The sequence below is a fragment of the Salmo trutta genome, chromosome 40, assembly GCF_901001165.1.
Source record: "Salmo trutta chromosome 40, fSalTru1.1, whole genome shotgun sequence".
Classification (NCBI taxonomy): Eukaryota; Metazoa; Chordata; class Actinopteri; order Salmoniformes; family Salmonidae; genus Salmo; species Salmo trutta.
In genome coordinates, this window is record NC_042996.1 from 8,089,109 (window position 1) to 8,107,292 (window position 18,184).

At 45.1% G+C, this 18,184-nt stretch overlaps 2 protein-coding genes across 2 annotated transcripts; both read left to right on the plus strand.

Moving 5' to 3' along the window:
• Nucleotides 1–258: 258 nt before the first annotated feature.
• On the plus strand, nucleotides 259–13,397 carry LOC115180223 (plakophilin-2). Its single transcript, XM_029742139.1, has 13 exons — nucleotides 259–710; nucleotides 1,113–1,183; nucleotides 1,999–2,651; nucleotides 3,361–3,499; nucleotides 3,754–3,961; nucleotides 4,239–4,416; nucleotides 10,096–10,213; nucleotides 10,534–10,689; nucleotides 11,007–11,183; nucleotides 11,421–11,574; nucleotides 11,736–11,928; nucleotides 12,219–12,306; nucleotides 12,407–13,397. The coding sequence occupies exons 1-13, from the start codon at nucleotides 521–523 to the stop codon at nucleotides 12,461–12,463; spliced, it is 2,382 nt and encodes a 793-aa protein (XP_029597999.1). The 5' UTR covers nucleotides 259–520; the 3' UTR covers nucleotides 12,464–13,397.
• Nucleotides 13,398–14,412: 1,015 nt separating this feature from the next.
• On the plus strand, nucleotides 14,413–17,957 carry LOC115180265 (E3 ubiquitin/ISG15 ligase TRIM25). Its single transcript, XM_029742216.1, has 7 exons — nucleotides 14,413–15,092; nucleotides 15,654–15,749; nucleotides 16,256–16,489; nucleotides 16,712–16,871; nucleotides 16,976–17,020; nucleotides 17,141–17,203; nucleotides 17,404–17,957. The coding sequence occupies exons 1-7, from the start codon at nucleotides 14,772–14,774 to the stop codon at nucleotides 17,919–17,921; spliced, it is 1,437 nt and encodes a 478-aa protein (XP_029598076.1). The 5' UTR covers nucleotides 14,413–14,771; the 3' UTR covers nucleotides 17,922–17,957.
• The last annotated feature ends 227 nt before the right edge of the window (nucleotides 17,958–18,184 follow it).

An 18,184-nucleotide genomic window follows, 5' to 3' on the forward strand; every position in this document is an offset into this window, starting at 1 on the left:
CTAAAAACGTTTTGCTGACATGAACTAAGTGAGTGACAGTCAGTAACTGACATAAGAGAAAAACTGCTGATGCACAAACACATTTCGAAATAGCATATTGTGTGTTCTACTAGTCCAACTATCAACAGTAAATAGAGACCCTGACAGTTCCTAAAAAAATAAAAAAAAAGTGGTTGAGTCGGAGACTTATCCGCGGGCCTGTAAAGGGAAGGGCGCCAGTTGCCCATCCCAGATCTACAAGGGTTGCTATTTCCCAGAGAATTGGCCTTGTAGCCTATCAACGAGAATATTTTGGCATTCTTCCCAGCGTGTCCTCGCTTCCTTGTTTGTAAAATGATATTACAGGTGTCGACTATACAGACCACACCCCAGTGACAATGAACTCAACTGTCTCACTTGCAGTGGAACAGACTCACACCGAGTCACTGTATATGAACGGGTCGGGAAAGGACGATAGTGACACTTTTGATGAATCTGCGGGCTATTTTATGGAATTACACGTTTGGAGAACTACGGAATCATGGAAGCGCCGCAATTGAATAAGTCAGTTTTACCTGCACTCGACTCATTCACACTTGACGCAGATGACACGAGTTTGGCATTACCACCAGAGGATAATACAAAGGCTCATTCAAACGACCGGAGTTTTCGCGTTCAGCAACAAGTGCAGCTCACACTTGCTCGTAAGGGCAAAAAGACAACGTTCAATGGTAAAATAGTAGTTTAAAATGTGTTTTTCTTTGAGTCTGTACGAATAAACAAGGTCTGTAAGATTAGCCTATTGAAATCGCCAAGGGAATTTGAATTTGAAGATGGGGGGGGGGGGGGTAAAAATGTTTCGGCAAAGTCTAGTTTTCCAGGACGGATCGAAACCAGATGCAACCAAATGGACATGCAGGCCTTGTCATTGGTGTCAAATTCTTAGTGACATTGTATTTGTCATGATGTTTGCAATCATGTCAGCAAACTATTATATTCAATCTCGTCTAGCCTACTGTATTTGTGGTCCTCCCATTTACCTTTCCAATAGGAGAGGGTGTGAGTCCAGATGGTAATTAGGGAATTGGTGCCGATGGCATGATCCTTCAGAACACATGTGGTTTATCTTTCAGGTAGTCATCATCTATCCAGAAAGCCATCAGTTATCACCGGTTCCAGAGATGGAACCTTGTCTGACATGAAGGTAAGGCCAGTCCTATAATACACAACCCACTATCCACAGTCACATGTGCTTCAGTTCATCAGAGAGCCTGAATGTTAGAATGAACAGCTACGTGATTCAACTCGGGAGCAAGGGGCTTCACCCTCCATGGCAGTCAAGTGCAATGTGTCTGGAGGTTACCTGAAGTGTTTATTTTTTACTTGAATTCCCTATTTAGTGGGTCACCGAGGTGAACTTCACAAGAAACAGCAGGAAAATGAGATCAATGAGTATCTATTGCCCCTAAAATAAGCTGAGGGCTGCGTTGGTTTTGAATGTACCGCCCATATGGTTTGAATAAAAACAAATTGGATAGTCTCAGGGATGTGCAGCTATTGTAAGCCCCAAGCCCATAGGGCAGAGATGGGTATCTAACACTATCTCAAAAATGTGACATATAAAGCCTTTCCTCCTGGCACACTTGACATATTTATCGCCCCTTTGTCTGTTCTACCAAACGTTGAAATTCTATCATCTCACATAGACAATTGAATTGAACTGCGTTTTATTGAATAATACCTTTGATTACTAAAGGAAACCTAAAGTGTGGCTTTAAAACACACAATACAGGATGATGTAACAATACAAACAACAGTGGTTATTCAGACATCAGAGAGAGCATTTTGTATGATCTTTTTCCCTAAACCTTTTGTTGCTTTGAGTCATCACAACTGTGTCCAATTATATGCAACAGCTTTACACAGATGTTTTAGCATTATTACCAGACATGTCTATGGTTGATTCAGTTGTAAGCCTTCTGACATGGGGCAACCACTGCTTTTCACCTTTCCATGTAGAGACACTCACCTTTGGGCCAGATCGGCGGCAGGGACTTCAGCAGCCTGTCGTCTTTGAAGGAGAATATAAGAAGTCCATCTAAGAGGGTGGATTTGACCCCAGTCACCAGCCCTGAGTTACCTCGCTCCCATCTGGCTTACGGGACACTCCGTTTCGGAACCTACACCCTCCCCGGCCCTAGCCAGCCGCCCATGATGGCTACTTCAGTGGAGCGGTCGTACGGGACAGACTTGAGGCGACGTTATGCACATTCGGAAGTGGCCCGTAGCACAAGGACGCAAGCCATGGCTAAAGGTGGCAACTACCACTGGGGCCAGTCCCTCAGACAGACTCGAGGTCCTCAGCCCCTCTCTGCAGACCACTCATTCCTGTGCAGCAGCCCTGCTATTCGCACCGACAACAGCACCTACCTGATGGAGGTTCAAAGGGGGGCAAGGAGACAAACAGGCTACGGATCATTCAATGCTACCCAGAGAGCAGAGGGCCTGGCCTGGCTTGGCCAGGTGGGGAGGGAGAGCCAGGAGCATGTGGGAGCCAAATGGCCTCGCTCGTACCCGGCCTCGCTGGTCAGCATGGAGGTGGACATGTCCCAGAAGAGGGAGGCAGTGGAGCCAGAGATCCAGCAGATATACGTGAATGAAGTCACTGCGCTGTAAGACGGCTTATGTGTTCTACACAAACCTGTAGTTGATTACATCTGGCAATTAATTTAGTTCTCAACAACTCAAATCTAATGTTATTTGTCACATGCTTTGTAAACAACAGGTGTAGACTAACAGTGAAATGCTTACTTACGGGCACTTCCCAACAATGCAGAGAGAAAGAAAATAGAGAAATAATAGAAAGTAATAACAAGTAATAATAAATGCACAATGAGCAAGGATAACTTGGCTATATACTTGAGGTACCAGTACCGAATTGATTTGCAGCGGTACGAGGTAATTGAGGTAGATATGTACATACTGTATAACTAGGAATAAAGTGACTAGGATAGATGATAAACAGCAGCAAAAAGGGTCAATGCAGTCTAGGTAGCTATTTGGTTAACTATGTATCTAGCTATTTAGCAGTTTTATGGCCGTTCAGGGTCCTGTTTGTTCCAGACTTCGGTGGCTTGTCTAGACTGGCACTAAAGCTATTGTAAAAGAGTCTTCCAGAGAATTAGCGGTGGTTCAGTTGCTTATCTGTCGTTTCAGGTCAATGATTTACAGATTTTGTTGTAGGTGTATATAAATGAATACAATGGAGAGTGTGTTCTGAGGGTGAGAAATTGGATGAATCAGCCTTTGGGATTGATAAAGTGTGTGTGTGTGTTTATCATTGACAGGAAGTTCCTCTTCATTGCTCTCTCCCATACACAGGAAGCCGGAGAACAAAGTGCCTGAGCTGACATTGGAGCGGGCAGTGAACCTGCTGGGCCAAGACAATGAGGAGATACAGATCACTGCTGCCAGCTTTATTCAAAACCAATGTTTCAACAGCGCTGATGCTAAGAAGATGGTGAGCTGGGGCCCATCTCTACTACTGTTGACTTGGCCGCTCAATTAAGGTTAAAGGCTTCCAGGCTGTAGGCCAACAATACAGCTGATGTTGACTATACAGTATGTGCCATTTTCAAATAATTGGATTGGAAGGGGTATTTTCCCTTTAATTTATGTTGAGATTATGGGGGTGATTCACATGAAAAATTCATGTTGAGCTCACTCTTCATAGGAAACAAGGGTAGATGAAGATCTCTGCCTGTCTGTCCCCAGGTGTTCTACCTCCACGGTATACCCAAGCTGATCAAACTGCTGCAGAGCGACAGCGAGGAGCTGGAGCGCATAGCGACAGGGGCGCTCCGAAACATCGTCTTCGAGAGCAGCGAGAACAAGATGGAGGTGAAGGACAACGAGGGCGTGGCCCCTGTACTGCGTCTGCTCAGGAGAAGTCGCAACATAGCGACCCGGCGGCAGATCACTGGTTAGTTTGAGCACCTGCTCATGTAGATCTGAAAGAAATCGTCGTAGAACTTTATCAATGACCAGGGCACGTATTCACAAAGTGCCTTGGAGCAGGAGAGCTGATCTAGGATCAGTTTAGCCTTTTAAATCACAATGAATGGGGGGGCTGATCCTAGATCAGCACTCCTAATCTGAGTGCTGATCTGAGACACTTTGTGAATATGTGATTGACATGAACTTACATGGTAAAAAGGTAATGACACAGGTGTAACCTAAGAATGACACATGTTCCACAGGGCTGTTGTGGAACTTATCCTCCCATGACCTGCTGAAGGAGCATCTCTCCAAAGAGGCCCTGGAGATCCTGACCACTTCTGTGCTGGTGCCCTGCTCAGGCCTGTCTGAGGGGGAGAACCCCAAAGACGGCATGCTGGCTGACCCAGACACCTTTTACAACGCCACTGGCTGCCTCCGGTAGGTCGTCTGGTCTGGACAAAGGCGTTTATTGGCCATTTGTGTGTTTGGCACTGACTTATGTAGTATCTGTGGTCAAGTATTTCTAGGGATCCATCTCAGGGAAGCCTGGGATAGACACTCGGCAGTGGGATGCAGAAAGGGGTATAGTAGTTATGTTTGGAATGATCATGAAATAATTTCTTGATTGATGGTCCTCTGTAGCTTAGTTGGTAGAGCTGGCGTTTTTTCCAAGCCAGGACAGTAGGTTCGATTCCCGGGTCCATCCGTATGTAAAATGTATGTATGCATGCATGACTGTAAGTCACTATGGTTAAAAGCTTCTGCTAAATGGTATACAGTGCCTTCAGAAGGTATTCACACCCCTTGACTTTTTCCACATTTTGTTGTTAGAAAGTGGGATTAAAATGGATGTCTTATTTTTTTTTATTCAACAATCTACACAATACTCTTTCAAAGTGGAAGATAAAAAAAATATATAATATTGCACTATAAAACACTAATATATCTTGATTAGATAAGTATTCAACCCCCTGAGTCAATACATGCTAGAATCACCTTTGGCTGTGCGTCTTTCTCTGTAAGTCTCTTAAGAGCTTTGCACACCTGCATTGTACAATATTTGCCTACCTATTAATGAAAAAAATTATTCAAGCTCTGTCAAATTGGTTGTTGATGATTGCTAGACAGCCATCTTCTAGTCTCGCCTTAGATTTTCAAGACGATTTTAAGTCGAAACTGTAACTAGGCCACTCAAGAACATTTAATATTGTTTTGGGGGGGTTAGAAGGATTACTTTATCCTATCCCAGGTATTCCTTAGAGGTGGGGTTTCAGGTGTCTCCGGAAGGTGGTGATTGGCTCCGCTGTCCTGGCGTCGCTTGTTCCACCATTGGGGTGCCAGAGCAGCGAACAGTTTTGACTGGGCTGAGTGGGAACTGTGCTTCCGCAGACGTAGGGGGGCCAGCAGGCCAGAGGTGGATGAACGCAGTGCCCTTGTTTGGGTGTAGGGACTGATCAGAGCCTGAAGGTACGGAGGTGCCGTTCCCCTCACAGCTCCGTAGGCAAGCACCATGGTCTTGTAGCAGATGCGAGCTTCAACTGGAAGCCAGTGGAGTGTGCGGAGGAGCGGGGTGACGTGAGAGAACTTGGGAAGGTTGAACACCAGACGGGCTGCGGCATTCTGGATGAGTTGTAGGGGTTTAATGGCACAGGCAGGGAGCCCCGCCAACAGCGAGTTGCAGTAATCCAGACGGGAGATGACAAGTGCCTGGATTAGGACCTGTGCCGCTTCCTGTGTAAGGCAGGGTCGTACTCTGCGAATGTTGTAGAGCATGAACCTACAGGATCGGGTCACTGCCTTGATGTTAGCGCAGAACGACAGGGTGTTGTCCAGGGTCACGCCAAGGCTCTTAGCACTCTGGGAGGAGGACACAATGGAGTTGTCAACCGTGATGGCGAGATCATGGAACGGGCAGTCCTTCCCCGGGAGGAAGAGCAGCTCCGTCTTGCCGAGGTTCAGCTTGAGGTGGTGATCCGTCATCCACACTGATATGTCTGCCAGACATGCAGAGATGCGATTCGCCACCTGGTTATCAGAAGGGGGAAAGGAGAAGATTAATTGTGTGTCGTCTGCGTAGCAATGATAGGAGAGACCATGTGAGGATATGACAGAGCCAAGTGACTTGGTGTATAGCGAGAATAGGAGTGGGCCTAGAACTGAGCCCTGGGGGACACCAGTGGTGAGAACACGTGGTGCGGAGATGGATTCTCGCCACGCCACCTGGTAGGAGCGACCTGTCAGGTAGGACGCAATCCAAGAGTGAGCCGCGCCGGAGATGCCCAACTTAGAGAGGGTGGAGAGGAGGATCTGATGGTTCACAGTATCAAAGGCAGCAGATAGGTCTAGAAGGATGAGCGCAGAGGAGAGAGAGTTAGCTTTAGCAGTGCGGAGAGCCTCCGTGACACAGAGAAGAGCAGTCTCAGTTGAATGACCAGTCTTGAAACCTGACTGATTTGGATCAAGAAGGTCATTTTGAGAGAGATAGCAAGAGAGCTGGCCAAGGACGGCACGCTCGAGAGTTTTTGAGAGAAAAGAAAGAAGGGATACCGGTCTGTAGTTGACATCGGAGGGATCGAGTGTAGGTTTTTTGAGAAGGGGTGCAACTCTCGCTCTCTTGAAGACGGAAGGGACGTAGCCAGCGGTCAAGGATGAGTTGATGAGCGGGGTGAGGTAAGGGAGAAGGTAACTGGAAATGGTCTGGAGAAGAGAGGAGGGGATAGGGTCAAGCGGGCAGGTTGTTGGGCGGCCGGCCGTCACAAGTCGCAAGATTTCATCTGGAGAGAGAGGGGAGAAAGAGGTCAAAGCATAGGGTAGGGCAATGTGAGCAGGACCAGCGGTGTCGTTTGACTTAACAAACGAGGATCGGATGTCGTCAACCTTCTTTACAAAATGGTTGACGAAGTCATCTGCAGAGAGGGGGGAGGAGGATTCAGGAGGGAGGAGAAGGTGGCAAAGAGCTTCCTAGGGTTAGAGGCAGATGCTTGGAATTTAGAGTGGTAGAAAGTGGCTTTAGCAGCAGAAACAGAGGAAGAAAATGTAGAGAGGAGGGAGTGAAAAGATGCCAGGTCCGCAGGGAGGCTAGTTTTCCTCCGTTTCCGCTCGGCTGCCCGGAGCCCTGTTCTGTGAGCTCGCAATGAGTCGTCAAGCCACGGAGCGGGAGGGGAGGACTGAGCCGGCCGGGAGGATAGGGGACATAGAGAGTCAAAGGATGCAGAAAGGGAGGAGAGGAGGGTTGAGGAGGCAGAATCAGGAGATGAGAGAGAGAGAGACCATCTGAGTAGTGTCGGAGGAGAGGGAAAAGGATACAAGGTAGTGGTCGGAGACTTGGAGGGGAGTTTCAGTGAGATTAGTAGAAAACAGCATCTAGTAAAGATGAGGTCAAGCGTATTGCCTGCCTTGTGAGTAGGGGGGGTGGTAAGAGGGTGAGGTCAAAAGAGGAGAGGAGTGGAAAGAAGGAGGCAGAGAGAAATGAGTCAAAGGTAGACGTAGGGAGGTTAAAGTCACCCAGAACTGTGAGCCATCCTCGGGAAAGGAACTTATCAAGGCGTCAAGCTCATTGATGAACTCTCCAAGGGAACCTGGAGGGCGATAAATGATAAGCATGTTAAGCTTGAATGGGCTAGTGACTGTGACAGCATGGAATTCAAAGGAGGAGATAGACAGATAGGTCAGGGGAGAAAGAGAGAATGTCCACTTGGGAGAGATGAGGATTCCAGTGCCACCACCCTGCTGACCAGATGCTCTCGGGGTATGCGAGAACACGTGGTCAGACGAGGAGAGAGCAGTAGGAGTAGCAGTGTTTTCTGTGGTAATCCATGTTTCCGTCAGCGCCAAGAAGTCGAGGGACTGGAGGGTAGCATAGGCTGAGATGAACTCTGCCTTGTTGGCCGCAGACCGGCAGTTCCAGAGGCTGCCGGAGACCTGGAACTCCACGTGGGTCAAGCACGCTGGGACCACCAGGTTAGAGTGGCAGCGGCCACGTGGTGTGAAGCGTTTGTATGGCCTGTGCAGAGAAGAGAGAACAGGGATAGACAGACACATAGTTGACAGGCTACAGGAGAGGCTACGCTAATGCAAAGGAGATTGGAATGAAAATTAACTAAACAACTGGGGAAGCGAGAGAGCAGGGCCTCCCTCACTAACCATTCACTGAAACACTCAAATATAACTTTTCCAACTTCCACTTTAGAAATTATAATTGATGTAAACTACAGTGGTTCAATGTTTCCAGGAATAGGCTCAAACTTAGTTTATTCAGTCTCCGGGTCTGTTGGAAACCTGACTGAACGAAGTTTTCCCTCTAGGATTTTGCTTAGCTCTATTTCATTTATTTTTTTTCCTAAAAAACTCCCTAATTCTTGCCAATGACAAGCATACACATAAGATGATGCAGCCACCACCATGTTTGAAAATATGAATAGAGGTACTCGGAGAGTGTTTGATTTGCCCCGAACATAACTCTTTGTATTCAGGACAAAAAGTTCATTTCTTTGCCACATTTTTTGCAGTTTTACTTTAGTGCCCTGAGCGGTTTCCTTCCTCTCTGGGAACTGAGTTAGGAACATTGTCTGTATCTTTGTAGTGACTGGGTGTATTGATACACCATCCAAAGTGTAATTAATAACTTCAACATGCTCAAAGTGATATTCAATGTCTTTTTTACCCATCTACCAATAGGTACTCTTCGCGAGGCATTGGCAACAAAAAACAACCTTCCTGGTCTTTTTCGTTCAATCTTTGAAATTCTCTGTTCAACTGCGGGACCACACAGATAATTGTATGTGTGGGGTACAGAGAAGGTGTAGTCATTCAAAAACCACGTTAATCAATATTATTGCACACAGTGAGTCCATGCTACTTTATTATGTGACTTAAGCACATTTGTACTCTTGAACTTATTTAGGCTTGCCGTAAAAGGGTTGAATACGTATTGACTCTTATACTTATTGACATTTCAGCTTTTCATTTTGAATTCATTTATAAACATTGCTAAAAACAGAATTCCACTTTAACATTACAGGTTATTGTCTGTAGATCAGTGACACAATCTCAATTGAATTCATTTTAAATTTAGTCTAACTCAACAAAATGTGGAAAGAGTCAAGGGGTGTGAATACTCTCTGAAGGCACTGATTATTATACAGTGACCCAGGCGGTTCATGTGCAATCCATCTCTCACCACAGTGTTACATCTCACAAGGCTTTGTCAAGCATATTATATTTATCTCTGACAGCCTCCTCGCCATGAGTGAGAACTGTGAGGTTCCTCAAAGGCCAGCCGAGCTTATGTTACTCCTTTCTACCTGGCAAAACAGGCATGATGACTTCTGCCTCGGCAGCATCACCTCGATGGAGCAGCAATGCGCTGGAAACAATATCCATTGATTTGGTTTGGCACAGATATACCACCTGACAAAAACAACATGGTTTAACAAGGAGTGTTTTGCTTTTGCCTAGCAACCGATACAACTGAAAACAGTCCGGGACTAAATTATTAATGGAGCCCTCTCCCACTTAGTGGCTCTAGTAGAATTGAAACCTCTGAATCCATATTGGCTGGTGCTATCAAGCCCTGGCAACCATTGACTTGTGTAACGCTGAGGAATTCCTCAGTCTTGGCATGATTTAAAACGAAAACACATAACACTCCAACTCACAGCCATAACCTTGGGTCATCACTAATGTTACTGTATTTGGCTTGACGTTAACAAAAAGGCTGCAGAATTTTTAGGAATAAATAATGACAATTTGGTCACATGTATTGAGGCAACTGTCATGTGTTTTTGCTTGACTTCATCTAAAAGGAAGTGGTTGAAATTAAAGTGAAAGATTTTCATGTTACTCTTTTTCTTATGTTTCCTTTGTGCTTGGAATACATGTTGCTATGTCTCAACACATAGACATTTTATTACAATGACCTATTCTAATGGCTTTTTCTGCAGACAACAGAAAACTTTTTTAAAGTACACCAAATATCTCTCTGCTACATAAACATTTGGCTCATCCGGCCAACAGCTAGGATAGATATTTAGCCAGTTTGGCCAATGTCTGGAATGTAAAAAATGCTTTTGTTGTTGCCTAGTGGCGATAATGACAACCTGTCATTGTTGTTGTCAGAAACATAAGCTCGGCTGGTCCAGAAGGGAGAGAAGCCATGCGGCAGTGTAAGAACCTTATTGACTCACTGGTATACTACATCCGCGGGACCATAGCTGACTACAAGCCTGATGACAAGGTACTGCATGTGAATGACTAAAGTAACATTTACTAAGCTTTTGTGCAAAGTGTTCACTTGTTTATTTTTGTACAAGCATTACTAAACATTTGTACGTAGAATAAATATTGACACAGGGAAATTAAATAAGACTGTTTTTGCCTATATTTGATTAATTTATGTCTCTAGAACAACTTATTCATCTCTCCTTTATTGTTAAATATTGAGAACATCATGAACCAGCTCTGTTCTCCAAGAATTATTTTTGCAAAAGACATCTGCAGAATGTTTAATCTTAAAATCATAGTCCCCTGAACAGAACCACTTCTTTCCTCCCACAGTCCACAGAGAACTGTGTGTGCATCCTGCACAACCTCTCCTACCAGGTGGAGCTTCCACAGAAGTACGCCAGCGAGCTCCATGAGTCTCGACTCAACCTGGCTCCAAAGACCAAGACCCCCGGCTGTTTCGGCTCCCGCAGTGCCAAAATCATCCAGGTAGGCTCCCATGACCTCTATTTCGTGGCTGTTATCATCTTTGTTGCCCTTATGTACTTGACATGAACTGTTTCTATCTGGTTATAAATAAGTTATTACCACTAAAGTAAATTGGCAATGCCTATGTTATGGATAAGCTGCCTTGGTAAGTGGTAAAGCATACATTTTGAACTAACTCTTTAAGCCCGGTTTTCTTTGACAAATGTATTTGTTAAAAGTCTTATACACATTCATTGAAATTGAATGTGAAACCTGGTATCTGGGAGTTAACTTTGAATTAAAGGGCTTTTTGTTTTCTGGTTGTTTTGGTCCTGTAGCGTCTTGAACCAAAGCGCCCTCTGATGGAGGAGAAGGGTAGTCCCTGTGGGATAGAGTGGCTGTGGAGCGCCATCACAGTGCGCATGTACCTGTCAATCATGGCCCGCAGCATCTGTCCCTACACCCAGGAGGCTGCCATCGGAGCCCTACAGAACATCACAGCTGGGAACGGCCTGGTATGGCTATATCACAGATCTATGATCCTATTTCTATGGGCTATGTACTGTTCTGGGAGTGTGGAATTGATTTGCCCATGGGTTTGATTGGAATAACTACAATACAGCCACACGTCTATTATATTGTAATGACTTGACTGTATAGTAAGTATTACATTGATCTGACTACTATATTGTGCATTACTATATTGACTGTCACTTGGTGATAACGTTGGGCTCATGGCTCTGTTTGGGCAGGTATCCCAGGCCATCGCCCACACCATAGTACAGCGGGAGAATGGTCTACTCCAGGCCATGAAGATGCTCCAGGAAGGAGGGATGGATGTGAAGAAGACTGCTGTATCCCTGCTGTGTAACATCTCACGCTACAGAGAGCTTCACGCTCACATCGGTGAGCTGGGAATTGACTCATCAACCGCAATGTTCTAGCCCTACATAAGTCCCACAATGTATTTTCCCTTGGACTTGTAAGTGTATGTAAAAGCACAGAAGCATAAAAACCTGCCACTGTAGAAAATCAATCTCTCACGAAGCGTTCCACTCTCTCTGTAGTCAAACAGTTGTTGCCACAGCTGGTGGTCATGTTACCCAACTCGGACACGAGCACAGACCTGCCTACAGAGGTGACTGTGTCCCTGTGCCACATCCTCATCAACCTGAGCCAGGATGAGACGCAGCACGTCAGGGCCATCGTCAACCACGGGGCGCTGCCCAAGATCATCAACATCAGCGCAAAGGACAACAGGTCAGTGGGTAGCTTCTGAAGACCAGGCTGACTAATTTGCCTGGATTTAACATGTCAACTAACCACATCATGGTATACTGTACATGGTAATCTGATGCCCGAATACGCGGTCGATGTGGCACTGTTGGTTGATGCTATGCAAAGACTGCAGATGGCCTTAAAATGCACTGTGTTATTCCTGAACATTATGAGTTGGATTGGAGGGAATTTATTTGAATCTGTTAAACCTCTTCTCCTTGCTTTATGCTGTTCCTTTAATGTCCAATGACAGTAACCTTGTGTGCCTTTAGGTTTGGTCCCACCAGGGCTGGCCAGGCAGCCTGCATCCTACTACACAGCATGTGGAGCCACTCGGAGCTCCACAGGGCCTATAGGAAGGTAAGGCCCCTATACAGTATAACCTCAAAGGATAAGAAACATTTGGTGTGGTGAAAATAGTTAATTCATCTGTGTTGCTTTTCCTCTCATCATTTGGTAGGCTGGATATAGGAAAGCAGACTTCGTCAACAGCAGGACATCAAAGGCTGTACATTAAATCCGGGACTAAGCAGAGGATCACAAAGCATTGTGCTGATTGAGGCAATAGTGTAGTTTCTCTTCTGTATGGACTTGGATGACTCAATTCACTGCTTTATAAAATACTTGTTTTGTATGTTGACTTTTCCTGTGTGTGTGTGTGTGTGTGTGTGTGTGTGTGTGTGTGTGTGTGTGTGTGTGTGTGTGTGTGTGTGTGTGTGTGTGTGTGTGTGTGTGTGTGTTCCAGTAACAACAATTGCTGAAAGCTCTTGGTAGCAGACCAAGTTGTCTACGATGGGGAAAAACAATGATGAAAAACAAAACTGATGGAGGATCAGCAATGACTTGAATTCCATTTGAAGGAAGGATTTTGAGTAAAAAAAAATGGAGGAATAAAATGAATCAGCATAGAAGTGGAAGACAAGATAAGGATAACATGATGTACTGTATCTTAGTCTAATGAATGTCATAACTGAAGTTGTAAAATATCGTTTTGATGTTAACATAGTTGGGGTTAGTAAACTATATTAAATTACTACATGTCCACAATCATGGGTTTTTGGGGGGTCAATCAATCAAAAACAGAGCCACGAACATCGCAGATAGACATGGTTTCTTATTCTACATGCCAAAGGGCATGTTTGTTCTACATAGCAGATTTCTATCTGAATGTAACAAAATGTTGAGTCCTGCTGAACGCACCCCTGGTGTGATATCTCTGTAATGCAAATAATCACTATAAACTAGAGGGTGACAGAGTGCTGATAAAAATGCATAAAAGCCACAAAATATTTGATCAATCTGAAGTTGATATATGTATATACATATTTGTTAGCCTACACATTGCACTCGAGATTACTTGGGAACTGCATGGGTAGGTAGGTGTTGAATCGTTTTGTTACTACACTGTTTTATTACTTTGCATAAAATAAAATATAATTAGGGTTTTATCATGAAGGTTGAATGGTTATCTTGTGGTGCTAGTCTTGACAGCAAAGACGCGTCACTTTATCCGCCCGGTCACCTCCCAGTCCCACCTTTCAACTGCATCTCTTTGCGCGCTGGAACGTTGATCGGCTGCGCTTGTATGTCATCCCGGCAAACGTCAGATCCATTTAGGCCCATAGATGGCTTCTCGTGTCTATTTTTGGCTCTTAGCCAGACTACTTATGTTTTCCATGATTGTCATTGAGTGGATGTAAGTGACAAATCAGTGCTTCGCGCTATACATTTACATTTAAGTCATTTAGCAGACGCTCTTATCCAGAGCGACTTACAAATTGGTGCATTCACCTATAATATCCAGTGGAACAACCACTTTACAATAGTGCATCTAAATCTTTTAAGGGGGGGGGGGGGGGGGGGGGGGGGGGGGGGGTTAGAAGGATTACTTTATCCTATCCCAGGTATTCCTTAAAGAGGTGGGGTTTCAGGTGTCTCCGGAAGGTGGTGATTGACTCCGCTGTCCTGGCATCGTGAGGGAGCTTGTTCCACCATTGGGGTGCCAGAGCAGCGAACAGTTTGGACTGGGCTGAGCGGGAACTTTGCTTCCTCAGAGGTAGGGAGGCGAGCAGGCCAGAGGTGGATGAACCTCTGGCCTATACCTACATGACAACGGCAAAGACACTCACGAACTACTCTAGACAGACGGGTTGCCTGCCACAATGTTACCAATGGGCAGATTCGATTATGCTGAAACGCGGAGCACCGGGCATAAACCAGTCACGTCATTGGGCGAAAACGGGGAGGGAGGCGCTCCCTTCTCGAATTGAATAGTAATCTCCACCACTCGGTCTTTTGTCAACAAGGCATCGTCCACAAACATAATCTTATCCATAAAATGTTAGAATTCTCTAACTAGTTTTCATTGGGATGGCATGCACATAACGCGTTTTTTATCAAAAGTAATCCATTTTACATGGGTAAACACATAATCCTAGTTAACTACTATACGTGCTTAATAAGGTCTACGTCACTTTTGTTTTGAGCCGATTTCGCCCTGGCCTTTGATCGGGGCACCCGGTTCACACACGGAAGGCAGCCCAGTTCCAAATCGAATGCAATACATTTTCAGCCGATGCAAAACACGCCTACACGGGCGCCCGGACAAGATGAATCGAACCCCCTCAATGTTCCGTCATAGCGGACACAAATCTGGGTTTTCCGAGATTACCCACGACCCAACCCAACCCAAACAACAACCCAAACAGGAAGTGTGAACACTTCTCACGTAACAGCAGCGCATGTGATAGCCCTTCTCTTCGACTCCTCAGCATTCACCACTTGGGACTCAGTTGGTTGGTGTGTGCACCAGAATAGTCGAGGACATGGACTCGATCAATTGTTCGATCTGCCTGGATCTACTGAAGGATCCAGTGACTATTCCCTGTGGACACAGCTACTGTAAAGGCTGTATCAAGGGATATTGGAGTCTTGATGACCAAAAGGGAATTCACAGCTGCCCCCAGTGCCGACAGACCTTCACCCCAAGACCTGCTCTGAACAGAAACATTCTGCTGGCTGAGTTGGTAGAGAAATTGAAGACAGATTTCAAAACGGCTCCCTCTGCTTCTTGTTTCCCTGGACCTGAAGATGTAAAGTATGATCATGATGACTCAGCCGCAGCAGCAGAGAGGACTGAGAAACAGGTAGGCCTAAGGATCTGCAACATAATACTGGCATCTATAATGTATTATATTTAGAGATCAGCTTCGTTATTGCTGACTGTTTTGCCAGAAACTGGAAGAGCAGGAAATTCCAGCCAACTCCAAAGTTGAGTTGTTCCAGTGACACACACTCTGGGTTCAGTATCACATAATCCACAATTAGGTTCTTATTTGTAAATTCTCTATTCTGCTTTCAAATTGACTGATGATAGAGTCAAAAACCAACTCTGTTAGACAAAATAGGCTGGCACAACAAAATCACTTTCAAACAAACAAAGGATGGAGTAGATTACAGTAAACAGCAGGACGGGCCAGATAACATCCAGACCGTATCCTCAAAAGTCAAAGGTCACTCATTTACATACACTGCAGAGGCATGAACTCTGAACTATCGTAACCTTTTTGTCTTGAAGGCACTCATTTATCAGTTAAATTAGTCTAAGGGATTTGTTTAGCATAATAATTTTGTTGCCATATGACAAGTGTAGTTCAATAACTATTTCCCCACTCAAAAACATAACTTGAAAATGTTATTCTCTACAGGGGCAGTTGAGAGAGAAACGGCAGCAAGTCGGGCTGAGAATCTGTGTGAGAGAGAAGGAGATGCAGGACATAAGACAGGCGGTGATGTCCCTTTCAGTGAGTATTTATTAACCATTTAGAGTATGTACATTTATTTTGCAGAAAGTTACGTACTATTCCTAAACTAAAACCAGGGAGGAGCCTAATACCACCGGGACACACTATAGGGAACAGACAGATTGTCTGGGGTCTAGGCATAGAGAATGATAAAGGCCTCTAGTGGCCAAAAGGCCGAATTAGCGTGGGCAGACCTAGAGGGCTTCCATCATTTTAATGTAGTTAACTGGGTGGGACTTCCAACTTCATTGGCTGATCCCTCCTGGTGACTTTGTTGGAGTCATGTCCAACTGGGTCATCAGGAGGGATTAGCCAATTGTGAGGAAGAAAATGTACTACTTCAAAATGGAGACTGACTCAATTGCCCTGCCCATGCTGTCACAGACACTATAATGACACAGATGCAAAGAAGAGTGTGCTATCTATCTCTATGGGTCTAGGTGAGAGCAGAGTGAATGTGCTGGTTAAAATGGCCCCCATCCTTCTCTCTTCTTCTCTTGTTTCAGCTTTCTACACAGGCAGCAGTGGAGTACTGTGAGCTGGTCTTTGCTGAGCTGATCCGCTCCATTGAGAGAAGGCGCTGTGAGGTGAAGGAGCTGATCAGCGCCCACCAGAGGGCGTCAGTAAGCCAGGCTGAAGGACTCCTGGAGCGACTGGAGCAGGAGATAGCTGAGCTGAAGAGGAGAGACAAGGATCTGGAGCAGCTCGCACAAACAGAGGATAACATTCATTTCCTCAAGGTGACGTCTTTCTATCCACAGTGGCAGGGTGGTGTTCAGAGCTAGGCACGAAACTATCCGAGCTTGTTCAATAAGAATGTTTATTTTTGTTTCATAATATGTTCCCCGTTTGTGCCCATCGAACATGACCCAGGATTCCTTACTTCTACACAACATATAACCTCTGAGCTCCAGAATTCTGCATATTTTCTTATTGTCTATTCTTCCTCTCTCTCGCTGTAGACTTTCCAGTCTCTTTGTGTGGCTCCTGGATCTGAGCTCTTACCCTATATCACTGCCAACCAACACTTCTCCTTTGAGGAAGTGAAGAGCTCCATCTCTGGAATGATGGAGCGGCTGGAGGATGTATTGAAGGAGGAAATGGTGCAGATACCTGGAAAAGGTAAGTGTTACAGATATAGAGAAGATAAAATATTTGGTTAACTTTCTGTTAAATGCTTCTTGATTATAAATGAATACATCCATTTGTCTGCCTATCCTGTATAGTAATGGCTGTCTCCGAAGTCTGTGTCCTCAGCCCAAGACCAGAATGTGAGTAATACACACGCACAATAAATGAGTATTTAATCTTGGTTTAATTTTGAATATATTTGTGTTGAATGCTTCTTAATTAAACATTCATTAATCAATATATCTCCCTACCCTATATAGTAACGGCTGCCGCTGAAGTACATTTTCATCATGAGCCCAAGACCAGAGTGGAGTTCTTGGAGAGTAAGTAATACCGTCACACACACACACACACACACACACACACACACACACACACACACACACACACACACACACACACACACACACACACACACACACACACACACACACACACACACACACACACACACACACACACACACAGAGACCTTATCACGAATGCATATTTCACCTTCATTTAATTGTTTTCACTTTCTTAGACTACTGCCATCTCACGTTGGATCCCAACTCGGCGTATCAACACCTGTGTCTGTCTGAGTGCAATAGAGAAGTGTCATGGAGTGACAAGGCTCTGCCTTATTCTGACCATCCAGACAGATTCACAGACCACTACCAGGTGTTGTGTAAAGAGGATCTGTCTGGAACCCACTACTGTGAGGTAGATAGGAGGGGAGAATGTGAGGTAGCCATCACATACAGAAGCATCAGCAGGAAAGGCGGATTGGAATGTTGTTTTGGTTCCAATGATCAGTCCTGGAGTTTGGTGTGTCGTAACTCGAGTTGTTCCTATTGGCACAATAAGAATAGGACTGATATCCCTGTCCCCTGCTCCACCAGAGTAGGAGTGTATCTGGACAGCAGGGCAGGGACTCTGGCCTTCTACAGCGTCTCAGATACAATGACCCTCCTCCACAGAGTCCAGACCACATTCACTGAGGACCTCTGTGCTGGGTTTTGGGTTGGTCCTGGTTGTGGATCGTCTGTGGCTCTGTGTTGACTGAACGTCATAGAATAAAGTGTATTTCAAATCAAATTGTATTTGTCAAATGTGCCCGAATACAACAGGTGTAGGCTTTACTGTGCTACTTACGAGCCCCTTCCCAACAATACGTAGTTAAAAAGTAGTAAAAATAAAATAAAAATTAAGGAAACAGTAACACAATGAAATAACGAGGCTATATACAAGGAGTACCTGTACCGACTCATTGTGCAGGGGTACGAGGTAATTGAGGTAATATGTATATGTAGGTAGGGGTAAAA